Source organism: Lynx canadensis, chromosome A3, assembly GCF_007474595.2.
Source record: "Lynx canadensis isolate LIC74 chromosome A3, mLynCan4.pri.v2, whole genome shotgun sequence".
Taxonomy (NCBI): Eukaryota; Metazoa; Chordata; class Mammalia; order Carnivora; family Felidae; genus Lynx; species Lynx canadensis.
In genome coordinates, this window is record NC_044305.1 from 58,261,441 (window position 1) to 58,273,600 (window position 12,160).

Consider the following 12,160-nt stretch of genomic DNA (forward strand, 5'->3'; position numbering starts at 1 on the left):
AGTATTTATATATAAGTACTCTATAGCAGATTAAGTTCTCAGTAATTCTGTAGAGAAAACAAATAAATATCAGAATAACAAAAGTTTCCAGAATAAAGATTGCTAACTTCAGTTTGCAGGCTTTTATATGAGATTGGTGTGGTGGGCACTTAATGTATTGGGTCAGTATGTCCTGTAGAAAGTTATTAAAATCAGAAAGGATTTTTACCATAGGATGCTTTAGGGCCAGTCTTTCTGACTTAAAAATAATGCTTGGGATACAGCACAAGTGAGCGGCCTGAGGCTCACTTCCTTTGTGACACCAGATCTGTCCTGATAGCTGAGCTGGGTTTCATACTTGACCCTCACAAGCAGACATGTTGCATGTGCACATTTCCTGGTCTCCTGATCTGGGGTTTTTACTTGTTTCTCCCCATTTTCTCCCATGCTTTATTTAACAGATTTCGCAATAAAGCCAACATGTTTCCTTTGTGTTTCTGTAAAAATCATTCCATTGGGTCAGTCAGCTTCAGTTTCAATTTGAGGATGGAAAAGACAGAAGACAAGCTGGGCTAGACTGTATTCTGTAATTAAGTTCTTTTATCTTTAACTGCGCTGTCAGACTTCTGTATGAAGAAGAGGTCTTCAAACAACAGCATTAATAGTGATAACAGTTGCTCAGTATTTTCTGTGCCCAGCACGGTTGTAAGCACACTGCATGTCGGCTGCTGAGAACAGCCTGGGGTGTAGACACAGAGAGGTTGAACAGCTGGTTCAGACTGCCAGCATCACGTCACACAGTGGTCACTGGAGCCATGGGTACTGTACCCATTCTCCTGACTCTGTATCTTCACCATGTATAGAAGACAGATTCACCAGGTAGGAGGCAAAGGGAGCCAACTAAGACAAATCAGTAAAAGAAAATACGTAGGCAGTTTTTCTTTTTTTCTCTTTTTGATTCTGAAAGTGATCATTTTAGAAAAACATGGAGTATACAAAAACACGGTTAAGACAGAAATTAAGTGCTTTCTTTTAAGCCTACAATCTAAGACGATCTGTTTATATTTTGCTGTATTTCCGTTTGATTCATTTCATGAACTTCTATAAGATACTCTGAGTTCAGGATAAGCTTTTTGCTATTGGTTTACTTATGCCACATTTATTCCCAAAAGGCTTTTAAGTAAGTTACAGGGGCACATAAAAATATAGCCTAGCATGAAGCAAAAATAAACCGTGCTGTTTTTGTGGAGTGAAGGGAAAATTTCCCTGTAAGTTCCAGATTCTGTTTAACATGGGAAATAGAATAGATAATGACATAGAATAAGTGAATAGACTAGAATGTTGATTTGAAGTTGTTTAACTTGTTCTGAGAAGGTGAGTTAGTAGAATGTGTTGTTTCCTTAATAAGATATAAACATTTATTTTAAAACATTAACACATACTTAATTTTTTTAGGCATATTTTTCATAGAATATGCATTGACCCATGGCTTTTGGATCACCGCACGTGTCCAATGTGTAAACTTGATGTCATCAAAGCCCTGGGATATTGGGTTTGTTACATTTTTGTTTATATTCAATCTCTGCCCCAGTTCTTCCTGAGTGATGCGATTTCATTACTGACCAGAGGCAAGAGGAACGGATTAAGTGCTCCTTCTAACATGTTTGTGGTTCTCTGAAGAAATTTTCCTCGTGATTAAAAATGCATTTTTAAGACATCCCAAAAAATTAATGAACTGCTACCTTTGCGGTTATAGACTAATACGGCCAGATGCTTCCCCCCAGAGAGTTTGTAATTGCTTAGAGCAATGAGCTTTGGTATGCTGCCCTGCAGAATATATATATGCTCATCAGTGTCATATAAACAAGAATTATAAAGTTTGAAATGAAAGGAGCCTCCTACATTTTCTGGCTCAAGGCACACATGTTACATATGAGGAAACTGAAGCCAACACTCCTTGACACAAGGCCTCAGATTCCTGGCTTTTGAAACCAAATCCTGCTGGGGAAATTGGTCCCGTGTGGAATTTGCTCTGTCAGTTTGTGGTACTCAGGTGGTCGTAGGACCTTCCTCAGAAAACAGAGACATGAGGGCAGAGTGAAAGAGGGGTGCTTCATCGTAGCCAGCCATGTGCTGAGGGCCTTATGTACATTATTACATGCAGTCCTCAAGGCCGCTCTAAGAGGTTAAGTACTATTTCTCTAATTAGGAACTTGAGCTTAGAGAAGCCAAGTAGCTTGCTTAGGTCACACAGCTAGTTACTGGGGAATCAGCTTTCAGACACCAGCTTGCTTAATTCTTGGGTTATAAGCTTTTAACCAGTAGTCCTACCCAAAAGGGGAGACATAGGGGGAAAAAAGACAGATTTCTCTAGATTGCTGTATTTTTAATTATTTTTAGAGTCTTCGTATAATGTATTGTCTTAAAATATTCTTGATTGTTAAACAGTAAATAATTTTGAAATACTCATCTCTGGAAGAAGTCATTTAAGTATCAAATAAACTTCTTGTATTGCTAAACATTTTTTTTTAGAAAACTTTATAGTGTTTATGGTAGAGCTAGAGACCACAAGGAGGTTTTTCATGCACCTTACAGCCATAATAGTCCTCGAGGTACCCTGTCATTTCTAGCTTAGTGCGCCTTAGAAAGATAGTTGAGAGCCTGCTGCCTTAATTACTACTGTAATTTTATGTGAATTATATTTTTCAGTGTGAGTCCCAGAATGCCCTCACCATAGGTACACAGAAAGAGCGGGGCGGGGGGAGGGTTGGTCAGCATTCAAGACCTGTCTTATTGAAAGAAAACTTCACCCGCTTTAATGTCTAGAAATTTTGTCTTTCCTCTAGAATTTCTATAGTTTATAGTTTTTAATAATGATGGCTCTACTTAGCAGGGCATAACATGCTTTCTTAGTGAACTTGAAACTTAGTGAACTGAGCCTGTAGCTCAGACAAGAGAGTGCACTTGCCTAGGATTTTAACCAATACAATACAGGGAGCTTGACAGATGTTTTTCTTGGCAAAGGTTTCCTTTTTCCTCTTTTCCTTCCTGTCTGGCCCCATACTGTCAGTGCAGAGCCCGACACGGGGCTCATCCTTGCAAACCATGAGATCATGACCCGAGCCAAAATCGAGTCAGATGCTCAACCGGGTGAGCCACTCAGGTGCCCCCTAAAAGTTTTTATAAAGATATTTCGCTAAACTTAGCACTGAGACTTTAATCGTTGTGAGTTTTGTTTTGGGAAATATATCTACGTATGTATATTTGTTAAAATGTTAATTTCAGAAAGCTTGAGTATGTCCTCAGAAAGTAATTTTTTTTTGAAGAACAGAAACCTATAGTAAGAGATTAACTTGTCTTGCCCTTAGTTTTTACTTTTTGGATGAATGTGCCGTTTTCTTTAAACCCTGTGGCCCGTCCTGCATTGGGTTTCGTAGGTATGACACTCTCATATGGTAATGACTGGTAAGAGAGCTGCTGTCAGTCCTTCACATGGACTTGGGAGGTGGTCCTTTCATTTGCAGTTGTAACCTCCTGGATGGGCCATTTGTCACTCTTGTTTTCATTCATTCAGCAAGCATGTATCAAAGGAGCACTCTTTCAGGTGCTAGATCGAAACTTGGGGAGACAAAGACAAGTGAGACGCAGCCCTTCTGCCTGTGGGCTCTTGGGGATTTCACTTTCTGGACTTTGGGGGCCAGGGGACACACCCGTGCACAGTGCAGCAGAGGATGTATGTTTGAAGTGCTGAGGAGCATGGAGGAAGGAGGAATTTACTCCACCAGGTGGAGTGGGGAGATAAGAAGGTGGTATTTTAAGAGGGGAGTCTGAGCCTGGTGTTAAAGAGTTTGTCTGACTGATCACTATATTGCAGATAGGGGTATGACCGTGTGGGCTTTGAGACTGGCGGGTAGTCCAGTTTGTCAGGCACTTCAGTAACTATCTGGGAAAACAGATAAGGGTGGGCTGGGTGGGAGTTTGGACTTTCTAGCAACTCAGTAGGATTCGTGGTTTGCTGTGTCGGGAGTCTCAGTTACCAGTGAGGAGGAGTCTGTGTGCTGTGTTGTTCAGGAGGGTGGTTCGAGAACCCTGTGGAGTGGCAGTGGGAGCAGCGTGCCAGCCGTGCCCTTGACCCCGAGAGCCCGGTGAGGGAGGTGCAACAAACACCATGTTCTCACGTAAAGCCCAGGCTCACAGTAAACCCAAAAGCCACCGCTCATTTACCAGGTGACCTAGTGGTTTCCTCTCTCACAACATGGCCTGACTCTGGTATTAATCAGAAAGGTATCTGGATTAGCCTCCATGTAAGACCGGGCTGTCACTTTCATGGTCCTGTTCTTTAAAGCAGCGCACGGGAGAGTTGAAGGTAGACTGAGAGCCAATAGACACTGTCCTCAGGGAGCCACAACTGATTGTTTTTAAGTGAACTAAATGCAGTCTGAAGCCCTCTGTTTTCAGATACTGTGTTCTTCCCCCAAACCCTGGTGCCTGCGGTAAGACAGTACGACAGTTAGAGGCAGTAATCCGAGCTCACGGCCACAGCCAGGCTGATTCACACCCTCTGTCCAGGAAGCAGGGAAAATGCATCTATGACAAAGCTTCACTTACTGTCAATAAAGAATTTAAAGGTGGCATTGCTTACGTCAAGGTGGGAAAAGGTTTTTAAAATAAATACCGTTTAGGTCTTAGCTGCTTATTGAGAAGTAATTAATTTTCTGATGTTGCTAAATAAAGAAGACATTAATGTTCTTGCCTGATTCTGTGTATAAAAATATTCCGTATGGATTATGCCTAATCATTAGGAGATGATAGATAAGCTTTGAATGTGTTACCCAGACAAGGTATTTTCTTTTCTTCTCTCAAGGGAGAGGTGGAGGATGTGCAGGAGATGCCCGCTCCAGAATCTACCCCTGGGAGTGTTTTGGCTGCAAATTTGAGTATTACTCTACAAGAGGAGGACAGAAGCGAGGGGAACAATTTACCGTCCTCTTCCACTAGTGAGTCTGCACTGCAGTGTGATGCCGGCTTTAAAGAAGATGCAGGTGAAGACACAGCCTTACTAGGTAAGTGCCTTCCAGGTTATAAAACAATGTTGCTAGCAGTTAGGGAACAAAATGAAAAAATACATAAAATGCAGAAAAACATAAAGGAAAAATAGAAACTGTGATCCCACACCTGGAAATACCATTTTAACATTTTGATAAATAGCTTTCCAGATGTTTTTCTGTGTTTAATCACATATCATTTATGTGCTGTTAGGTAACCTGTTTTTCTCTTAATGTGTGCAGCTCTTTTCTGTATCAATAGGTGCATGATTCTGTGTGGCTGTGTAGTATTACAGTTTAGATTCACTGTAATTTCTTTAAACCGCACCCTTTTGGCGACTTTATTTTTAACACTCAGAAATCTCTGTGTAGGGGCACCTGGTGGCTCAGTCAGTTAAGCATCTGACTCTTTTTTTGTTTTGTTTTAATGTTTATTTTTGAGAGAGAGAGATCCAGCCCCACATCGGTCTCTGCACTGACAGTGCAGAATCTCTCTTGGGAATCTCTCTCTCCCTCTCTCCCTCCCTGGCCCCCCCAAGAGCTTGAGTGTTCTCAATCTCTCTCTCTCTCTCTCTCTCTCTCTCTCTCTCTCTTCCTCAAAATAAATAAATAAACATTGTTTAAAAAGTAAAAAAAAAAAGAATTTATTATGCATATACCCTCACCACTTAGATGTCTGATTATTTCTTGTCATTCTGAGAGAGGAGACAGAGTGAATTGCATTTTTTTTAATTACTAATGAGGTGACCTTCTTTTCATATTTGTTGGTCATTTTTATTCTTTCAGGAGTTGCCTGTTTCATCCTTATTTTTCTCTGGAGAAACTAATTTTTTCATGTTGCTTCTAAGAGTTCTTTGATCTTTGTCGTATGTATGACATATATTTCTCCCCCAGTTTGTCTATCCTTTGACTGGTTGGTATATTTTGCTAGTAGAAATGTTTAATTTTTCTCTAGTCCCAACATATGTTCATGATTCTGCCTTTGATAGCATACTAACTTGGGAAGGTCTTCCTTATCTCAGGATTATAAATATATTAACCCATATTTTGCTAATATTTGTGGTTTTGTATTTTACATTTACATTTTTAATCCACATAGCTTAATGGAAGGTTTAACCTATTTTTCCCCAAAATGTTTAACCAGTTGTCCCAATATTTAGTGAATTATAATCATTTTAGTGAATAATAATTATATATGTTTTGATATTGGCAAGGCAAATTCTTTCACCTTTATTCATTTAAAAACATTTCTGGACTATTCTGCATTTTTCTAAAAAATTAAAATTACTCTGCCGAGTGAAAATTTTTATTATAATCGAACTTATTTTAACTGGGAAGAATTGATGCTTCCAATTTTGAATTTTTCCATACAGGAAGAGGAAACATATCTTCCCAAATCAGTGAAACTCAAACTGAATCAGTTTTATGTTTGGCTATGAAGCAAAAATAAACAAATACTAGAACTTAGGTTTTAAACCAGTAGCCAAGGAAGAAGAACACACTGTGGAAGAGAAGGAAAAACCCATTTCCGAGCATTGGAATGCAGAAAGGACATTCTCCCAGGCGGCTCCCTGGTTGCCTGCTGGGATGGAACCACCTTTAGAATCCATCCCGTCCGGTTGAGCCCAAGTGCGTGCCAGTGTCATTTTTGCCATTGCCTTCAGTCTCCAGAAAAAAAACTAACTTTCCTTTCTCTAGTACTTGACCACCCCTGAGATAGTTAAAGGCCGATAAAGACTCACCCTAAGCGTCCCCCACGTTTTCCTGCACTCTTGTTATCTGCCGTGCATTGGTATGTCAGCATCATCTCCTTTCCCTTCTTAGAAGTAGGATATTATTATCATTTGAAACAGTGCATAGTGTAGACTACAAGTGCAAGTATACAACAAAAACAAGAAAAGATCAAATCCAAATGCAAGTTAATTAGGAAAATGCAAATTGAAATAGCAGTGAGATATCACTTTCCAGTGTTCAAACGAGAAAAAAATTGAAAAGACAGCTAACATTTATTGCTGGCTGGGATGCAAGAAATGGGCATTTCCATACATTGTGCTATAAATGTAAATTGTTATGGCCTTTTTAAAAAAAATTTTTTTTAAACATTTATTCAGTTTTGAGAGATAGAGCATGAGCAGGGAAGGGGCAGAGAGAGGGAGACACAGAATCTGAAGGAGGCTCCAGGCTCTGAGCTGTCAGCACAGAGCCCAACGTGGGGCTTGAACTCATGAACTGCGAGATCATGACCTGAGCCGAAGTCGGACACTCAACCGACTGAGCCACCCAGGCGCCCCCTGGCCTTTTTGAATAGCCATGTAACAACATCTATTAAATTAAAAATACATAGTCTTTGAAGCTGATACTTCATCCTTGGAAATGTATTCTATACAAATAAAATCACCCCTACACACACACACACAAAGAAATAGTGCATAAAAATAAAAGTGGAAAAAGAAGCTAGGTTATAAAACAACAGGATGTTAGATACATTCTGAAGAAGCTGGGCCCACTCCCCACACCTGCCTTTTGTGTGTGTGTTTGCTTTCTTCTTTTTTGTTTTTTGTTTTTGTCCTTTTTTATTTTTAATTTCCAAGTATTTCTTCACGAGTAAATTGACAGGTAAATTTAAATGTTCATGTTCTTTCCACCTTATCATTGTACCAATATAATTTGAGAAATATTAAATTGGAGAAATGTATTCTTTTTTAAAAAAAAAAGTTTAGAGAGAGAGAGGACATGCATGCACACAGGGAAGGGGCAGAGAAAAAGGGAGAGAGAGAGAGAAAGAGAGAATCCAAAGCAGAGCCCGACACAGGACTCAAACTCCTGAACCATGAGATCATGACCTGGGCCAAGAGTTGGACGCTTAAGCGACTGAGCCACCCACGTACTCCCAAGAAATCAGTTCTTTTAAGCAGACACTAGTACTTCCAGAATAAAATGTGGCTTCACTTAAAGTTGAGAAAACATTTACTAGGCTCTCTTCGGAGCAACTAGAAATAAAATGTGGAACTTACTAATGATAGACTACTCGCTAGAGACTGTGTTTCCCTGGTGAGTACTCCTTCTGTTGTCCAGTTGACCTTCTTGGCTCTGACTGTAGGTGAGTTGAAGTATTTGATTCTGTATTTAAGGAAGTACTCTATTCCTGTAAGAAACCTTCTGACTTTGAACCACCAGTTCCTTTTCCAAGATAGTTTAATGTCTCTGTGCCCATGTTTCATCATCTGTAAAATGAGCATAATAACATCCTAATGCTTACCTCACAGAGTCACATATATAACACAGGAAATGCTCTCTGTTGTTTTTGTGGGCAGTGACACCACCATCATCATCATCAGATGTCGTCATAGCTGTCTGGTTTACTTTTGAAAACATACACTAGTTCACCAACTAAAAGACTGCATCCTTTTTTTAATAGCACAATGTTGGTTAAAGTAACATTGGTTAAGCTAATGTGAGAAAACTTCTCACACTCTGTGTGAGGAAGATGTTTGTATATTTTTTTTGCTGTCTGGAATGAGTTGCCAATTTTACATGTAGGTTTTATGTACATTTTTTTGTAATTTGTTGCTTGAATTATAGTCTCCAAATGAGTCACAGTGCTTCTGTAATTGAAGTTTAGAATATGCTAAGTGGCTGACATTGGCTTTTGTTGCTTCATTGTAGAAATGGGCAGGAGCGACCTTGAACATGGAAGGCCCGTCTCCTAGCACACGTCCTGGTGACCGCGTCATGGACAGAGCATTGACTTCAATTAAAGGACTTTTTTTTTTTTTTTTTACTTCAGCACATAGTTTGTATATTTGAAAATAATGTACATTCTTTTACCTTTCAGGTTCTGATTTGATACACAAAGGGCTAAGATATTTTATTCTTAAAGAGATGTTTTGATTAGTCTTAATATATTTATCTACTAAAATATATCATTTATGATAAACAGTATGTTGTTTTGGACTATTACAGAGGAGACCACTAGGAAGGCCCTCTAAAGGGGGTGGCAGGGGGAGGTTTTTCTGAATACTACTAGACTAGCTACCACGGTACTGTACAAATGGGATTTTGTTTCTCAAGGATGGCTTTAGACTGAGCAACTGAATTTAGACTAGTGGAAGTGGAATTGTATAATTCACTTCAGTTATTGATCACGAGTTTTCCTTGGAGGAAAGGCTTTTCTAGAGCATTAAACTTATAAATGAGATCTGAGAAATCTACAGCTTTCTCAAACCTCCATGTTATTATATAGACTTTGAAACCTACGAACACCTTTTCATTGTTCTCTCTTTGGAATTATAGGAAAAGCGTTAGGTGACTTTAGGATTTGCATTTTCCCTTTTTAATCCCTAATTGCTTGTGATACCTTAAAGGAGAGGGAAATTTGTCCATTTTTTCTACAAATGAAAAGCTAAGATCCTTCATCACACATGAGCAGTAAGTTCTTCATTGCCTTAAGGAAATCGAGCAGGCAGAGTTTTTTGTAAATGATGACTGTATTAGTTCCAACTACAATTTAATCTTTACAATTAAAAGGATGGAGAACTTTGTTTCTGTTACAAAGTAAGCAGTTTACTTGATTGATTTAAAGATCATGATCTCGTGTAATCATCTATCCTTTTTATTCTTGGCTGTTCTCACTTGTAGGTTGAAAGCGGCAGGTGAATGTAAAGCTTTTGGAGACTGCACTCTTAAATTTTATAAAATTATTAAGTAAAAACGCACACTTTCTGCTCTCCTCTCCCTTCTTGGAGGTGGAAGTTGAGGAGGGTGAGGGAGAGTTATTTTTTTAAAACTTGAAACTGTTGTCCTTTGTTGCTTCTAAGCTAGTTGTGTGTATCTTTATTTTGTGAGTAAAAATAAAGGTCTGTTTGGAGTTTTAAAAAATGTAAGGAATTCATTCTTAACAGCTGCATCTAAGTTTTGTATGGCTCTGTTTTCTTTTTTTTCCTTCAAACTATTTGTTGCCCTTGGATTTTAGCCACTCATAGTGAAACATTTGGTGAGTAAACAGTTTTGCTGGTGTAAATTCTGTGGCCAGATTCAACTTGAGGAGCTACTGAAGTAGAAAAGTTGACTGACTTTGAGCTCTCATTGACAGCCTCAAAGTAGGTTTCCTTAATAGCCATTATCTTTGTGGTTCATTGCAAATAGGAAAGTATGTCCTTGATTCTGTACCAAGTAGGTTTTTTGCTGTTTGTATTTTAAGATACATACTTGGGAGACATGCTTTAATTAATAATTCTTTCCAGTATCCAATGAAGCAGACTTTTAAAAAGAATATCATGACAGATCAAGCTAAATTGTTTGATAATTACAGAAGTATGATTTCTTCATTAGCAGCTATCAGATACAGCTTTCCATAATTCAAACGTTTGAACACTAAACTGCAAATTCAAGAGATGGGAAGAACTGTAGTGGTCTGGTCTCATCTGCAGAAACATGTCTTTAAAAATAATTTTTTTGTTTATTTTTGAGAGAGGCAGAGCATGAATGGGGGAGGGGCAGAGAGAGGGAGACACAGAATCCGAAGCAGGTTCAAGGCTCTGAGCTATCAGCAGCTCAAACCCACAGAGCAGTGAGATTCTGACCTGAGCCAAAGTCGCTTAACCAACTGAGCCACTCAGGCACCCCTGGAAACATGTCTTTAATAGCAGAGAAAGGAATTACCAAGAAAAAATAGAGAACTGCAACACTTTGAAAGCTTCCTTTGATAGGCTTTTTTTTTAGATATAAATATGATAGAAAAGCGTCAAATATTAGCAGAATGTTTGCTGAGACATGAAATTGGTAAAATGCTACTCGGAATATGGGAATGTAATGAAGAAAGGGTAAACCAGAGAGATTTGGTTTAAGGTTAGTCATATTTATGGCAGTAATCATGTTCCCACTAACAATTGTCATAAAAGCCATTTGTTCACAATTACTGTAGAAAGTTTTTTTTTTTTTTAACTTTGAAAGTCCCAGGCAGCATGTGAAAGAAGCAGTTTGACCATGAACGTGAAGCACTGTTGTCAGCCACCTGCCCAGGTGCTACTTCTGGGTTTCCCGCTAGAACACCACAAAGGGCAGGAGGAGATGTGCAAAAACAGGGCACCTTGGACAGGTAAACTTCCTCACATGCTGAAGTCTGGGGGATCTTGAATATAAAAAGCCTCTCCTGAGAGCTTGTCTCCTGCAGTCACTGAGGAGTGATGACAATAAAAGGCCGAATTGCAGTGTGCCCATCAGCAGTTTGCTCTCTGTGGGGCACACGATGACAAAATCTCCAGAAGCGAATCACTGGTCTGACCTCAGTAACCTCAGGATTGAAGCTTTGCACTTGGGCAGGCTTTCTCAGAGGGGTCTGCTCTTCCCAAAGAGAGCTGATATTTTAGAAGAAAAAATAATCAGTGAATTGAAGGCATTGGATCTTAAATTGAGTAGTAAATACCTGTCTACATACTTTGCAGTCTACTTGCTGCATCAGGGACTGCTAGAATCAGAAACAGAAATAGGCCTTCAAGAACAGGTGTGTTCCCACTGGGATGAAATACCCAGTGTAACCAAATTCCCCAAGAGGATAGCTTAATTGGCAAGTTTCTTCTTTTGAGCACATTAAAGTTTATTTGCTCAGTGAAGGCTGAGCTTAAATCAGTATGTGTATGTTATTAACGAGAACCTGAGGTAATTACATGTTTGGTCAAAAGCAGTCTCTTTGAGCTCAGCGTAACCCAATTTGTGATTTACAAAGCACAGGATGCTGGCCTGAACCAAAGTGAGTCTTATATATAACATACGCTGTGCTTCTGTGATGCAACAACCAATTAGAAAAGCCACCTACGCCTTTCCCAGTTAATTTCGCTTTTGAAGTTTTAAAAACATTTCATTTTAAAAGATACTAACGTAATTCTTACAAAAGTGAAATTTCAACAGTGTAATCAGCCATTTAGCTAGATTTGCCTTTATTCTAACAGCAAAGTAGAAGTTGTAAATTGAAAAAGGTAGATGGATCACATTAATTCAGTCCATTTTTTTGAAGAGGTGTAAGCTTGTATATTATGGGCTAATGAGAAACCTGAGAACACCAGCACTTTCGTGGGGCTTGGCTGCATAGGTATTGGATCCCAGGACTGTGTTTTTGGAAGCATTTTAGGGATGGATTT

At 39.1% G+C, this 12,160-nt stretch overlaps 1 protein-coding gene and 1 non-coding gene across 3 annotated transcripts in view; both read left to right on the forward strand.

Moving 5' to 3' along the window:
* The window catches only part of RNF149 (ring finger protein 149), a 35,654-nt gene that overhangs the window by 19,661 nt on the left and 3,833 nt on the right, over positions 1-12,160 (forward strand). The window contains exons 5-8 of one of the 2 annotated variants that reach the window (XR_003967735.1): positions 1,435-1,531; positions 4,844-5,042; positions 8,691-9,785; positions 10,977-11,121. Coding sequence is in view for 1 of the 2 variants with exons in the window: in XM_030310380.1 (XP_030166240.1) it covers positions 1,435-1,531; positions 4,844-5,042; positions 8,691-8,734 (340 nt within the window). In the remaining variant the exon portion in view is untranslated. Of the gene's footprint in view, positions 1-1,434; positions 1,532-4,843; positions 5,043-8,690; positions 9,936-10,976; positions 11,122-12,160 lie in introns of those variants that run through there. The other variant, XM_030310380.1, reaches the window with a different exon arrangement.
* Positions 11,199-11,313, forward strand: LOC115511377. The gene has a single exon (XR_003968038.1). It is a non-coding gene; the product is annotated as a small nucleolar RNA SNORD89 (small nucleolar RNA).